General features: G+C 38.8%; 2 protein-coding genes across 2 annotated transcripts; both read left to right on the top strand.

The window, feature by feature from the left end:
• Positions 1–471: 471 nt before the first annotated feature.
• On the top strand, positions 472–3,250 carry LOC306935356 (pepsin A-like; the record flags this gene model as incomplete). The annotated part of the gene is made up of 9 exons (XM_079518367.1): positions 472–527; positions 773–914; positions 1,189–1,306; positions 1,559–1,677; positions 1,797–1,993; positions 2,169–2,285; positions 2,399–2,543; positions 2,777–2,875; positions 3,030–3,250. 9 exons carry the CDS (start codon positions 472–474, stop codon positions 3,165–3,167), a joined length of 1,131 nt encoding a protein of 376 aa, XP_079374493.1. The 3' UTR covers positions 3,168–3,250.
• A 5,238-nt stretch (positions 3,251–8,488) lies between these two features.
• On the top strand, positions 8,489–12,220 carry LOC306916818 (embryonic pepsinogen-like; the record flags this gene model as incomplete). Its single annotated transcript, XM_079494857.1, has 9 exons — positions 8,489–8,544; positions 9,040–9,181; positions 9,377–9,494; positions 9,915–10,033; positions 10,568–10,764; positions 10,936–11,052; positions 11,176–11,320; positions 11,825–11,923; positions 12,089–12,220. The coding sequence occupies 9 exons, from the start codon at positions 8,489–8,491 to the stop codon at positions 12,218–12,220; spliced, it is 1,125 nt and encodes a 374-aa protein (XP_079350983.1).
• Between the last annotated feature and the right edge of the window lie 3,962 nt (positions 12,221–16,182).

Genomic DNA, 16,182 nt, shown 5'->3' with positions numbered 1-16,182 from the left:
AAATAGCTGCATTTATATTACTTTTAAGAATTTAAAAGCTACTTGCGGTTCAATGATTGACATGCAAAACATTGTATTTTGGAATTTCAATCATTTCAATTAACACAAAGCTTTTAAATATCATTTTCATCCAAGAATATAGTGTTATCAACTCAGTGCGAGAGCCAAAGTCTACATCCTGCCACGTGGAAAACATTAAACACAACACAGAAGAATGAACATCAAATCTTCTGATCTGAATGTCAATATAAATTATAAACAGCACTTCCGAAATAATAATAATTTATCTGCATACTGTAAATACCACAGTAAATACACAGGAATAATTCACATATTTCTTATCTCATTATTATCATGATATTTGGTGACATAGAACAGCATGTGTTGACTCAAACATTTTGGACTGTATATAAAGGATGGTATTTTTCAACGTCTCTTCACTCTCGAAGTCCAACAGCAAAGTTAGCAACCATGAAGTGTCTCGTTGTCCTTTGTGCCCTGGTGGCTCTCTCTGAATGTCTCGTCAGGTAAGTACCAGCTGGCTGCCTGAAGCCACCTCTACACCTAGGGGTTGGTTAGCACAATTGTCTAAAATGAATTAAATTAACTGTTGCAGTTTGATGAAATTATCTCCATTGTGTAGAGGAAAAAGTATGAACCATTTTGTTTTATCTTGTACGCTTCAGGTGAATTAAACTAATTCTCTAAATCTGCAAAGGATAACAAAAAGGTGCCTAGCATTTATTATTGATCCTTTTCTCACTGTGTGAAGGTTCCCCCTGATTAAGGGTAAATCTGCCCGGGACATCCTGCAGGAGAAGGGTCAGTTGGAGGAATACCTCCAGAAGTACCCATACAACCCCATGGTCAAGTTCCAGCAGACAGGCACTGAGCCCATGACCAATGATTATGACGTAAGTCCAGGTTAGGAGAAGAAGGACATATGTTAACCTAAATGACCCTTTATCGTACAACCATGCCAAAAATAACAGATTGGCCAGGACTAAGAATAAAATAGGTTTAGTTAATCTTATTGTCTAATAATCACCATCAAGGACATTGTAAGTCACATATTAATAAAAACAGGAGACACTTCAGTCACCCTAATTACCAATCCTGTAGTGTTTATAATGTCCTATAATGTTATCGTTTCTGTTTTAACACCATATTTCTGTGTGTCACCTCCAGATGGCTTACTATGGAGTCATCTCAATCGGAACTCCACCCCAGTCCTTCAAAGTTGTCTTTGACACAGGCTCCTCCAACCTGTGGATTCCCTCTGTCTACTGTAACAGCCAGGCCTGTCGTAAGTACTGTTAATTTGTGGACCCAATGTACCCTTAAAATTTTTAAAATAATGATGAAAAGGTAAAATACGAGAAACGTACATTATAATTATGTAAGCCATATACAATATAATACCTTGTTTTTGCTTTTTGTTTTGTTTATTAATAACCACTACCTAACATGATGGTTCTGATGACAGTTATACAGCATATAATTCTAGTTTCTATTTGTTTGAAGAATTTATCAAATTTACTTGACATATATTTTACAGAGAACCACCAGAAATTTATCCCACAGCAGTCTTCCACCTACAAGTGGTTGGGACAGGCTCTGTCTATTTACTATGGTACTGGCAGCATGCAGGGATATCTCGTCAGTGATAATGTTGAGGTAACCACAAACATCCAGGGCCATCACTTGGCAATTCTGGCAGTTATCTGCATACTGTACTACTGTACCTAACTACCTACACCTGACAAATTTGAGTAACCACTGATTTTTGTTTCCAGGTTGGTGGAATTACTGTGGCCCAGCAGGTGTTTGGAATCAGCCAGTCAGAGGCTCCTTTCATGGCCAGTATGAAGGCTGATGGTATCCTGGGACTTGCCTTCCAGTCCATTGCCTCTGACAATGTGGTGACCGTCTTTGACAACATGATGAAGCAGAACCTGGTGTCTCAGAAACTCTTCTCTGTCTACCTGAGCCCGTACGTAAATGGAGTGGTTGTATTTAGTTGTGTTAGTGTACATGCACAGACATATATATTGTATATTTACTGAAAACATTGTCTATCTGCGCAGGTACTGAAACAGTATGGAACAGTGTTTGTATGCATTTATGTACAATGATACTAACACATTTGTCTTATATGCTCCCGTTAGCAACTCAGAGCAGGGCAGTGAAGTGGTCTTTGGTGGTATTGATGGGAACCACTTCACCGGACAAGTCACATGGATTCCTCTGACCTCTGAAACCTACTGGCAGATCAAAATGGACAGGTGCAAACATAATGATTATTCACGTTTTTAAACGTTGACAGCAGCAAACCCTTGCCTAATGCATACACACAGGGCACTCCTATTAATTATGCTTCTGCTATTGTTCCTAACAGTGTTACCGTCAATGGACAGACTGTGGCCTGTAATGGTGGCTGCCAGGCTATCATTGACACCGGCACGTCCCTCATTTGTGGCCCAACCAATGACATCAACAACATGAATTCCCATGTTGGAGCCACCACTAACCAGTATGGAATGGTGAGACAATTATTTCTTACACTAAAGTATTCCCCTACTTCGACAAAATGACTACATCCTCCCACCACTCATACCCCCATCATCCAAGCAGGTCCTGGCTGTAAGCCTACCCAGCCTCTCTTCCCCCTTCACCCATTTGACATACCAAGCAGTTCCAACCCACATCTTCAATGGCCCATCATCTTACCCCTGAAAGCCCCTTCTTCTAACCCTAAAACCCATTCTTTATTCAGGCCACAGTGAACTGCCAGAACATCCAGAGCATGCCTGAGGTTGTCTTCACTATCAATGGACACGCCTTCACCGTCCCTGCCTCTGCCTATGTTTCCCAGGTCAGTCTACACACAAACGGTTACAGATGAGAAGACATGTATACATGCACACGCATACAGTACACAACAATTGCAACACTGGCTATAATTAGCAAGTAAAATTGTGTCATTATTTGTGAGTGAAATACATTTCCTCCTGTCTTTCCTTCTATAGAGTTCCTACGGTTGCAGCACTGGCTTTGGCAATGGTGGATCTCAACAGCTCTGGATCCTGGGAGATGTCTTCATCAGAGAGTTCTATGCCATCTTTGACGTTGATGCTAATTACATTGGACTGGCCAAATCTAAATAATCAACCAAGCCACCTGATGGATAATAGATAATTCTAGACGTCCTGTATGAGAGCTGTATCACGTATGGCTTGTGCAAAAGTTAAAAAAAAATGTAATAGTATGCTATTCCTGCTTTTGAATAAAGTATTATTACTGTCACTGTGTCAAGTAACTGTACCTTACTCTCAGAATCTCAGTTATTCATAGTTTAAGCTATAGCTTCTAACACACTATGGTTCACTATATGTAATAGGGTCTTAGTTTCTGGGTAGAAATCACATGGCATCAACAACACCCATCACAGGCCATAGAGTCGGATAAGGATTCCTAATTCTGATTAGGCCTGTTAACAAAATGTCCATCTCTGCACTAATCCTTAAAGAAGATGACAGACTTGCAGCTCCACTTGCTGATGACTTGATGATGGAGGGTATAGAGCGCCGAAGTCCTGACATCACTCGCTCATCCCCTGGTTCTGCCTGGCTCACGGAAGTAATTTCTCTATGGAGAATAACATGGGCTCATCTTAAAATCGTTTCATAAGCTGTCTCGGCGTTATTGTCAGGGAGGTGTCTCTTTATCGTTTGAGACAGTCAGTCACTCATATATGATACAGTCTGTTTCTAGCAAAATGTAACTAATTCAGTAGCAGTAACAATAGCGTTTTCTCAGTTTCTCAGTTGATTCTTCATATCCATATGAGTGAAACGGCCTGGATGATTTGTTTATTTTTCAAACACAGTTATTATACGAGGCGATCTAAAATCCCCCCATGGGGATTACAATGCAAATAAAAAGTAGGCCTACATGAACCCGTGGATTTGCTCCCTCTACCGATATTGATGACGTCAGACTTCCGTGCTCTATAGGCCTATAGCTTGTGTGTAATGAGGTTCCAGGAAGGAATCAGAGTTTGGGATTATAGTATACATTAATAACACATTACATAATAGTGGGCCTACAGTATTTCCTTTTGTGAGTAAAGAATTTAAGACATTACGTTTGGGTAATATTAACACATTTGGGTAATAATTACCCAATTTGTCAAGTACTATGGCAAGTAACACGTTACTCATCACACGCACGCACGCACGCACGCACGCACGCACGCACGCACGCACGCACGCACGCACACACGCACACACACACACACACACACACACACACACACACACACACACACACACACACACAGCACCACTCGTTTGTTCTGACTTTTTTTTAAACTTCTAACAATTTTATGAACAGTAACTAATGATGTGCATCATGTGCTTGCTATTTAGACTTCTATTCCTTCTTTCTTTCTTTTCTTTCTTTCTTTCTTTCTTTCTTTCTTTCTTTCTTTCTTTCTTTCTTTCTTTCTTTCTTTCTTTCGTAACATTGTTCATCATAACATTGAATGTTAGGCTGCTGAAATTTGTCACCAAAGCAAAGGCTTCTTTTTTACTTTTTATTTACAATTTGTTGTTAATTTAAAAAATCTAGTTTTATGTTTTATTGAATTGTTGTTATTATAATTATTATTTTCCCCTTTTTTTGTCAATGGTGGTTGGTGCTGGGATCTGGGGGTAGGATTTTAAAAATGAGGCAGGGGGCAAGCCACTGTAGTTGGCAAAGAATCTGAATTAAGTTTTATGTTCCTTTCATCTTAAAATGAAATAAAAATGTATTAAAAAAAAGAAGGCTTCTTTTTTTGTCGTCTTCGTCTTCTTCTTCTTCTTCTTCTTCTTCTTCTTCTTCTTCTTCTTCTTCTTCTTCTTGGTATTGTTGTTGCTCTACCTCACATTACACACATTTTGTATTCCAGATTCCCTACCCAGGAAAAAGGCAGCATCATACTTGCCCTTGTCTTCCTCACTTGGCGTGCAACATATATGCTGATAACAGATATAGATTGAAACCTTTATTTCAGGGGAATCCAATTGAGACCAGGGTCTCTTTTTCAATGGCGCACTGTATACAAACAAGAACATTTACAGCAATGATTTTACATACATGGACACACAGTACAACAAATATAATACACAAGCACATACACACAGAAACAAAACCTTGTAACCAAATGTTACAGAAAGCAGGTGCATATGCCTTCCTCTAGTGTGAGGTCAGTTAAGAGTCTTTTAAAGTAGTAAATGAAACAAAAACATTCAACTTCAGTTTGTTTTGACAATTATTCCATAAATGTGGAGCATACATCCTGAAGGCAGTATCTCCCAATTTAGTAGTCGTTTTTGGTACCTTCAATAAAAGCATATCTTGTGATCTAGTACCATAAGCTGATGTATTGAGATCTAGCAGTTTTGTTAAATACAGAGGTAGTTTACCAATTAAAGCTTTATACGTGAACAGGGTAGCATGTTGCTTCCTTCTAAGAGCCAGAGAAGACCATTCAACTGAGGTATATAATGCACAGTGATGTGTTCTGAAACCTGCTCCTGTAATAAAGCGGAGTGCACTGTGATACATTGCGTCCAAGGGTTTTAGAATGCTGTCAGTGGCATGCATATACAGGATATCTCCATAATCAAAAATTGGCATAATTGTTGCTTGGATTATCCTCTTTCTATTCTCTTTAGAGAAGCATAATCTATTTCGATAGAGGAAGCCAATTTTAGGTTATGATATGATATGATATAGTACTTTATTGTCAGTTCACACTGAAATTTGTCTTGCGACACAGCAGCCAAGTATGCAGAACACATATACGTACACACATTTGACATAACACAAAGAACAAGACAATTTACATACATAAAGACATGAAGACAAGAGCAATATCCACCGCTTAGATTATCCTGTGGCTACTACGACTCCTGATTAAGCCTCAAGGTCGACTGGTGGACAAAGGACCTCTTTAGTCTGACCTTATTGTATGCTGGTACACCATATCTCCTTCCTGAAGGTAGCAACCTATATTCTCCATACAACACATGCTTAGTATTAGAGGTGATATTCCTTGCTAACCTTATGATGCTGTTATCATACGTGGATGTATAAAGTTTCTGAAGTTGTTGTCCAACAATCTTTGAACAAATGTTCAGTTGTTGCAGCATTTGTGACTTTAGGGCTGCAGACAAACATCCATACCAGGTGGTAATACAGTACTGAAGAACACTCATAATAACAGAAGTGAAAAACAAAAGAAGAATCCGTCTACTAGCACCGAAGGATCTTAGACGGCGAAGAAAGTAGATTCTTTGCTTTGTTTTCTTACACACTGAATCAATCTGATCGTTCCATGACAAAAGATGGTCTATTACTACTCCTAGGTATTTGTACGAACATACCTGGTTGATCGGTTCACCATGAATAGTAATGGGGGATCGGTGTATCTCTGGTGGTGTACCAAAAACAATCTCTTCTGTCTTTTTTGTGTTAATGATGAGAGGTTTGATTTTCTTTGTTAGATTTTCTATATGTGTTTTAAAAGAGAAATCCTCATCTAGCCAGATCCCTAAGTACTTATATGATGAGACCCGCTCAATGTGTGCCCCTCTCAGAGACAGTATGGGGTCACCTGTTTCCACTTTTGTTTTATTTGAAAACAACATGTACTTCGTCTTGCCTACATTTAGGGCAAGTTTAAGATCCGCGCCCAGGCGGTGGCGTAACCGTCTGGGCACCCGACTGGTAATCCAGTCGCAGTGTGCCGCGGGTTCGACTCCCAAGCCCGACACGGCCTTTACTGCATGTCTTCCCCCATCTCTCTCCCGTTTCCTGTCAGCCTACTGTCTGTCCCTTCAAAAACCAATAAAAGGCGTAAAAAAAAAGAAAAGAAAAAAAGTGTAAGATCCGCTAGTGCATGCTGGATAATGTTAAAAGCAGATTGTAAGTTAAATATAGCTTGACTACTTGATGGGGCAGTGGTGTATAGAATTGTGTCATCAGCATAAAAATGAATATTGCAGTTCTCAATATTCTTTGAGATTTCATTAATATAAATAGATATTCTGATGACTTAAAAAATATAGACTTTTGATGGACTCCCAATATCCAAATGAATATGAGCACATGAGGAGAGTCTTGAGCAATAACAAGGGAGTACAACTACAAACATGTATGCAAAATGCAATAGCTTTGCAATAAATGGTTTATGGTCAATCTGAGCTGAAGTGTCTCAATTAAATAAAATATAACACTGTGAGTGTGTGTGTTCTGGGATGAAATGGTTGCAATCTTGATCTTGAAGGTCATAAAATAAGACGTACTTCCTGCCTTTATTTGCACATGCAAAAGTACAGTATGACCTTTCCATGCAACAGAATGGATGTGGTGGATGGGAAGGGAGGTGACACATGGGCCATATCTTGCGCGCCGCCTTACCCCTGAATCCCTAAACTTATTAGCCATATTTTACCGTTTTAAAAAACATTTTACATGTTGTGAGCTTGTGGATTGGCTATTTGAACTATTTTAAGTTAATTTTTTAAAAGAGTAAAAAATAGCAAGGAAGTTTAGGGATAAGGGCGGGGTAAGATAGGGCCCAATTTGGGCCCATGGTCTTAATTTCTATATACATCTTATAATGCACTCTGAAATGAGTGGATCTACAAGTTCACAATGCGTCTCAAACATCCTGAATACAGTACAGTACGTTTCACTTGTAGGGACAATTATTCCCTGACATCCAGATTCAGAATATCATGCCACAGTTTTCATTTTAATGCCCAAGATGTTTTCATGTTGTCAGTTTAAAAAACATTTTAACATCTAGAGGTCCGCTCTTGACGGAGAGGGAGATTATGGTTATTGTCCCAATTTAGACTGGAAGATAATTGATTAGCTGTTTAATAATATAAAAATGGATGTAATATCATATGACCATTATATTTTTCAACTATCTCAGACAAAAGAATGTCATGACATCATATAAATAGCTGCATTTATATTAATTTTAAGAATGTAAAAGCTACTTGCGGTTCAACGATTGACATGCAAAACATTGTATTTTAGAATTTAAATAATTTAAATTAACACAAAGCTTTTAAATATCCTTTTCATCCAAGAATATAGTGTTATCAACTCAGTGCGAGAGCCAAAGTCTACATCCTGCCACGTGGAAAACATTAAACACAACACAGAAGAATGAACATCAAATCTTCTGATCTGAATGTCAATATAAATTATAAACAGCACTTCCGAAATAATAATAATTTATCTGCATACTGTAAATACCACAGTAAATACACAGGAATAATTCACATATTTCTTATCTCATGTTATCATGATATTTGGTGACATAGAACAGCATTTGTTAACTCAAACATTTTGGACTGTATATAAAGGATGGTATTTTTCAACATCTCTTCACTCTCGAAGTCCAACAGCAAAGTTAGCAACCATGAAGTGTCTCGTTGTCCTTTGTGCCCTGGTGGCTCTCTCTGAATGTCTCGTCAGGTAAGTACCAGCTGGCTGACTGAAGCCACCTCTACACCTAGGGCTTGGTTAGCACAATATTGTCTAAAATGAATTAAATTAACTGTTGCGGTTTGATGAAATTATCTCCATTGTGTAGAGGAAAAAGTATAAACCATCTTGTCTTTATCTTGTTTAGGTTATTCAGACTCACATAAGTCTACAAGTATGGGGATGTTTCCTATAATGAGCATACTGCTTCATATCTAAAGTATTTCTTCATTTTAAAGTGTGCCTGTCACGACACATCTATAACCATATACTTTATTATATAAATATATGTGCACTCAGTAGTATGTAAAGGTTAAGACCAAGTCAAGCTCTTGTAGGTCACTTTTTACATGGTTTTGCTGTATTGAGTTCACTTCAGGTGAATTAAACTAATTCTGTATAATTCTAACCTCTTCATCTCCATCTGCAAAGGATAACAAAAAGGGGCCTAGCATTTATTATTGATCCTTTTCTCACTGTGTGAAGGTTCCCCCTGATCAAGGGTAAATCTGCCCGGGACATCCTGCAGGAGAAGGGTCAGTTGGAGGAATACCTCCAGAAGTACCCATACAACCCCATGGTCAAGTTCCAGCAGACAGGCACTGAGCCCATGACCAATGATTATGACGTAAGTCCAGGTTAGGAGAAGAAGGATATATGTTAACATAAATGACCCTTTATCGTACAACCATGCCAAAAATAACAGATTGGCCAGGACTAATAATAAAATAGGTTTAGTTAATTACCAATCATGTAGTGTTTAGAATGTCCTATAATGTTATCATTTCTGTTTTAACACCATATTTCTGTGTGTCACCTCCAGCTGGCTTACTATGGAGTCATCTCAATCGGAACTCCACCCCAGTCCTTCAAAGTCATCTTTGACACAGGCTCCTCCAACCTGTGGATTCCCTCTGTCTACTGTAACGGCCAGGCCTGTCGTAAGTACTGTTAATTTGTGGACCCTTTAAAAAACCCTTAAAAAATAAAAAGGAATGATGAAAAAGTCAAATACGAGATACTCAATAAGGAAAACAAAAACAAACATATAACAAAACTATAAACTAAAAATACTATAAAGTACTAACCCAAGTCCAGAGTGGCAGGAAGGAAGTCAGTCAGAGTGGTTAGCAATTTATCTGAGGAAATAAAGCAAGACAAGCCAATGTAACCTGCATGGCTGTATGACTGAATCATTATAATTATGTAAGCCATATACAATATAATACCTTTTTTTGTTTTGTTTAACCACTACCTAACATGATGGTTCTGATGACAGTTATACAGCGTATAATTCCAGTTTCTATTTGTATGAAGAATTTATCAAATTTACTTGACCTTCTCTCACATATATTTTACAGAGAACCACCAGAAATTTATCCCACAGCAGTCTTCCACCTACAAGTGGTTGGGACAGGCTCTGTCTATTTACTATGGTACTGGCAGCATGCAGGGATATCTCGTCAGTGACAATGTTGAGGTAACCACAAACAGCCAGGGCCATCACTTGGCAATTCTTTTTTTTCTCCATTGATATTTGTATTAGAAGTTAGGCATCAGTATATGGTGTCATTTCAGTCACATCATATATACAATAGTTATTTAGTTATACTGTACATGGAATGACAACCTTTTATAATACTTCTGATTAGATTGCTTTGCCCATTCCATTTTCCATTTCTAAACCCATACACAAACAAATTAATTAAATGAATAAAATAAATATTAAAAACATGTAAAAATAATAATCATAAGCACACATAGAGAGAGAAGAAAGTATAGAAGGAAGGATAGAAAGAGGGGAAAGAGAATTGAGTGATTGCCCCCCCCTGGGCAATCACTCAATGAGTAGGGATAGGGATTAGTTGGCGATTAAAGAATAACAATAAAGGATCCCATTTCTCTTGGAATGTAGTGATCACTTGGCAATTCTGATAGTTATCTGCATACTGTACTACTGTACCTAACTACCTACACCTGACAAATTTGAGTAACCACTGATTTTTGTTTCCAGGTTGGTGGAATTACTGTGGCCCAGCAGGTGTTTGGAATCAGCAAGTCAGAGGCTCCTTTCATGGCCAATATGAAGGCTGATGGTATCCTGGGACTTGCCTTCCAGTCCATTGCCTCTGACAATGTGGTGACCGTCTTTGACAACATGATGAAGCAGAACCTGGTGTCTCAGAAACTCTTCTCTGTCTACCTGAGCCCGTACGTAAATGGAGTGGTTGTATTTAGTTGTGTTAGTGTACATGCACATATATATTGTATATGTACTGTATACTGTGTCTACCTGCGCAGGTACTGAAACAGTATGGAACAGTGTTTGCATGCATTTATGTACAATGATACTAACACATTTGTCTTATATGCTCCCGTTAGCAACTCAGAGCAGGGCAGTGAAGTGGTCTTTGGTGGTTATGATGAGAACCACTTCACCGGACCAATCACATGGATTCCTCTGACCTCTGAAACCTACTGGCAGATCAAAATGGACAGGTGCAAACATAATGATTATTCACGTTTTTAAACGTTGACACTGACTGACAGCAGCAAACCCTTGCCTAATACATACACACAGGACACTCCTATTCATTCTGCTTCTGCTATTGCTCCTAACAGTGTTACCGTCAATGGACAGACTGTGGCCTGTAATGGTGGCTGCCAGGCTATCATTGACACCGGCACTTCCCTCATTGTTGGCCCAACCAATGACATCAACAACATGAATTCCCATGTTGGAGCCACCACTAGCCAGTATGGAATGGTGAGACAATTATTTATTTTCTTTGTTTAAAATGGTTTTTTTTGTGGCTTTCGTCTTATATATTATATTTTTTATGGAGGGACAGACAGTAGGCTGACAGGAAATGGGGAGAGAGATGGGGGGAAGACATGCAGTAAAGGCCGTCGGGATCGGGAGTCGAACCCGCTGCACACTGCCAGACTGGATTACCAGCCAAGGTGCCTGGACCACTGAGCCCAGGCCGAGACAATTACTTCTTTATTATTTCGCTATTTTAGTATATACAGCAACGATACAAATGGACCAAAAAGAGTTTATTCCCCTACTTCGCGAAATGACCACATCCTCCCACCACTCATACCCCCATCATCCAAGCAGGTCCTACCTGTAAGCCTACCCAGCCTCTGTTCCCCCTTCACCCATTTGACATACCAAGCAGTTCCAACCCACATCTTCAATGGCCCATCATCTTACCCCTGAAACCCCCTTCTTCTAACCCTAAAACACATGTCATTCTTTTTTCAGGCCACAGTGAACTGCCAGAACATCCATAGCATGCCTGAGGTGGTCTTCACTATCAATGGACACGCCTTCACCCTCCCTGCCTCTGCCTATGTTTCCCAGGTCAGTCTACACACAAACAGTTACAGATGAGAAATACATGCACACGCATGAGCATACGCACACGCACACACATACACAAAAATTGCAACACTGGCTATATAGCAAGTAAAATTTGTGTCATTATTTGTGAGTGAAATACATTTCCTCCTGTCTTTCCTTCTATAGAGCACTTGCAGCACTGGCTTTGGCAATGGTGGATCTGACCAGCTCTGGATCCTGGGAGATGTCTTCATCAGAGAGTTCTATTCTATCTTTGACACTTACAGCAATTACATTGGACTGGCCAAGTCTGTGTAATTATGGATTCCAGATTCCACATAATCAACCAAGCCATCTGATGGATAATAAATAACTCTTGACGTCCTGTATGAGAGCTGTATCACGTATGGCTTGTGCAAAAGTAAAACAAGATGTAATATTATGCTATTGCTGCTTTTGAATAAAATATTATTACAGTCACTGTGTCAAGTAACTGTACCTTACTCTCAGAATCTCAGCTAAGCTTCTAACACACTCAACACTGTGGTTCACTATGTAATAGGCTCTTAGTTTCTGGGTAGAAATCACATGGCATCAACAACACCCATCGAGGGCCATAGAGTCGGATAAGGATTCCAGTTATTCAGTGTCCCAACTATAATTCAGTGGCTTAACCCTATTTCTTAGCATTATAGTATGACACTGTCACATAAATGTGTGAAGAAATGTCCAGTCCTGGTATGAATATTGAAAGTGAAACATAAAATACTGGGTGATAAGAAGGGAATATATTTGTTAAAATATGGTTGAATATTTCACCTCAAAATGTATAGTGTACGGAAAATATATTTTGTTTTGTGTAGTTAAACCATGGTCATTCATTTTATGTTGACAAGGTTTGATCATAGGAGGCGCTGTGGGGAAAAAGCATGTTAGCAATAGTTCCAGGAAGTGAGGTATACCGTAAGGTACTATATATAATAAAAGCACAGGAAGTTTTCCATTTTAGGTATCAAATGTGAATGAATTCATGAATATCAAATATCTAAATATCTAAATACTGAATCAAGCAACTTAAAAACTGTCTGGGTGCCCCTGGGGTGCCCCCAAAAGCCTGATAAAATGATGAAATGTTTTTTGAAAGTGAAATAACAAAATGTCCAATAAATGTGAAAATATATTTTCTTTGGTTTATTTTTAAATACATTTTGTGTCTTTTTTCCGTCCCTCATTTTAAAATGTCTTTTCTTTACATTATTTTCTGTGAAACACATTGAGTTGCACCTGATGTGCTATATAAAGATTGATAGAAGTCCTACTACAGTTGTTGATCCTTCCCCACCCGTCATTCCTCTTCGATGTCTCCCTTTTGACTGATACCTGTCCATTCAAACTCTAGATGGGCCCACCCCAAAGTCATTAGCGCAGCTGTGCCCGGCAGCCGGTGAAAACTAGAGTTCAGTCAGACAACTCACGAATAGATTTACCAATATTTATTAGAGAATGAGTAATGAGTGTGCATATGATATTTGACTTGGCGTTCGGCTCTGCTGGATTTTCTCCCTGCTCGGCACGATTAAGCACTGACATAAAACAGTCTAGTGAGCTTAAGTAGCCCGCCCAATTGGTCAGCTGACTGCCGCATCGGCGAATGACGTGTGGGACTTGCACACACTTGTACACCCACATAGTAATGCAGCATGTTAACCCCTTGAGTATAGTATGCGCCTTTGAGCATGGCATGAACCCCCTCGAGTATGTCTGACTGAACTAACTCCGCAAGCTACGTCTCATTTCTCAACAGGCCTGAAAATTAAGGCCCAACCCTACCTGGGCCCTAACTGGGCCCTAACTGGGCTGGCCCGAGGCCCCGCCTAGACTTACTAATTAGCACACATTTTACGCCCTACCCGGCCCGAAACGTAAATTAAATAATCACACCCGTGTGAAGTGAGGGGCGCTCTTGTCATTGTACATCATCGTGCATCATCTCATACTGGCCAATCAGAATGCCTGTTGCCTGTGATTGGTTAGCTGATTTGCTCGTTTAATATGACGTAAATTTTCCCTTCAATGTCAAGGCGTTTAATGTTTTGATGTTTAACTTACGTCATATTTAGCGGAATTTTGACCTAATTTCTCCGTTCATTGTCAAAGGCAAATCTTGAGACGTGTGGGGACAAAAGCTGCCCCTCAAAAAAGAAAAAGAAAAGTCCATATATGGGTATTCCCAGCACTGTTGTTTTAGCGCAACAGTTCTTTCGCTTCACAGGTCACTTCACGCCCTCACTCAGGGCGTTTTACTGGTATAAATTGTGGTGTATTTCACCATATGCTTAATGTTGCTTTACAGTCTTTTCAACCCTTGTCCCTTTGTTTATTTAATTGAGTGAAGGTGAGGTGTACAGTACATTCACGCCTCAGCTTCTTAGGCAGGTCATATCAGAGTCAAGGAGCTCTGTCAGAAAAACACCCTTTTTTTATCACTTAGATTTTTATTATTTTTTTGAACAAACAAACAATGAAAATAATGGCAAAAGACAAACAGTACAAACAAACATGAAAAAGAAAAAAGAAAAAGAAATAAAATCGACAATGCGTATCAAACCTTGCTTATTACTTTACATATTTCTAGACATGTTCTATTGTTCCTCATTCCCCCATGCCCTCACTGTTCATGACCAGGTCATTAAATATTGTCCATTTGGACCATTTGTCCTACATTTGTTCCACCTGCAGTCTCAGGCGATGTGTCAGTTTCTCCATGAGCTGTATCTCCTGAATCAACTCCTCCCATTGTCCCTGTGTTGGAGGCTCCTTCTGTCCCCATTTCCTTGTGATAGCCTTCTTTCCTGCCGGCTGCCGCCAATAAAATGTTTACCAGATACCTATCCTCTCCTCGTATCTTTCCCCCCATCAAGTTTCCTAAATACAGAACATCACACTTCATAGGCACCTCATATCCCAACACCTTTTGTATCTGATCATGTATCACTTTCTAAAAAGACTCAATTTTGGGACATTTCCAGAACACATGCGTGTGATCCACAGAAAAACACCCTTTATCTTACAAAGGTATTGACTAAGAACAACTTGGTGAAATAATTGGATCCCAAGCCTAATCTGTTGAAAACAATGTACAGGGTTGGGAAATTATCAATTGATAGTTTAATAATATATGACCATCACATTTCTTTTTCCCAACCAGCTCAGACAAAACAATTTCATGACATCACATAGTTGCATTTACTGTATATTCATTTGAAGAATTTGCAAGTTTGCAGACCACAATAGATATGTCATTATGACTTTATTGTGTTTTAAATTCCAGGATAATTTGACTATTACTACAAGTAAGACACGCGAACGCGGGAAGCGAACGCAGCTCGTAAATTGCAATAACAACAATTAGAATAAATTACGTACTTTTTTAAGGTTTTTTTTAAGTTCTCTTTTTTTTTTTTTTTTTAAGATTATTTTTAAAGTTTTTTTTAAAGTTTTTTCTTATTAAGTTTTTTTTAAGTTAAGTTTTTTTTAAAGTTTTTTTAAGTTAAGTTTTTTTAAGTTAAGTTTTTTTAAGTTAAGTTTTTTTTAAAGTTTTTTTATTTTTAAGTTTTTTTTTTAAGTTAAGTTTTTTTAAAGTTAAGTTGTGTGTGTGTGTGTGTGTGTGTGTGTGTGTGTGTGTGTGTGTGTGTGTGTGTGTGTGTGTGTGTGTGTGTGTGCGTGCATGTGTGTGTGTTTTTGTGTGTGATACAGCTGCGCCCTCTGGTGGTGGGCGGGTGGTGTTACAGCGTGACACACACAGACACACAGACAGACAGACAGACATGATCTGCTGGGTCTCATAGTAAATGCTCACTGCATTCGCAATCACTGCGTTCGCAATCACTGCGTTCGCAATCACTGCGTTCGCAATTACTACTACTAGTGTGTATATGGTTGGTGCCTGAGGGCTAATCAACCATATAGACTATATTTAACTACTGGTAATTAAACCCTATACTTCATTGACTGGAGTCTCATGAGGCTCCTCTGCCTATTTTCCTCTACACCAAAATCTCTGTGCTGAAGTGTTGTGAGCTTGTAGATTTTAGCTGAATGTTTGCACCAGAATAGGAACAGATATGAAGAATGAATGTTGAGTATTTAAAGAATAACATACATTTTTGGTTAACTAAATACTGTAGAAGAAATTATTATTTATTATTGACATTATCTGGCATTTCATAATTTTCATTATAATTAATGCTTATATGGCAACATTTTACCCCTAGGGTCTT

The sequence above is a fragment of the Electrona antarctica genome (assembly GCF_951216825.1).
Source record: "Electrona antarctica genome assembly, chromosome: 2".
NCBI lineage: Eukaryota > Metazoa > Chordata > Actinopteri > Myctophiformes > Myctophidae > Electrona > Electrona antarctica.
Note: the sequence above shows the minus strand (reverse complement) of the source record. Positions and strands in the feature narration are given on the sequence as shown.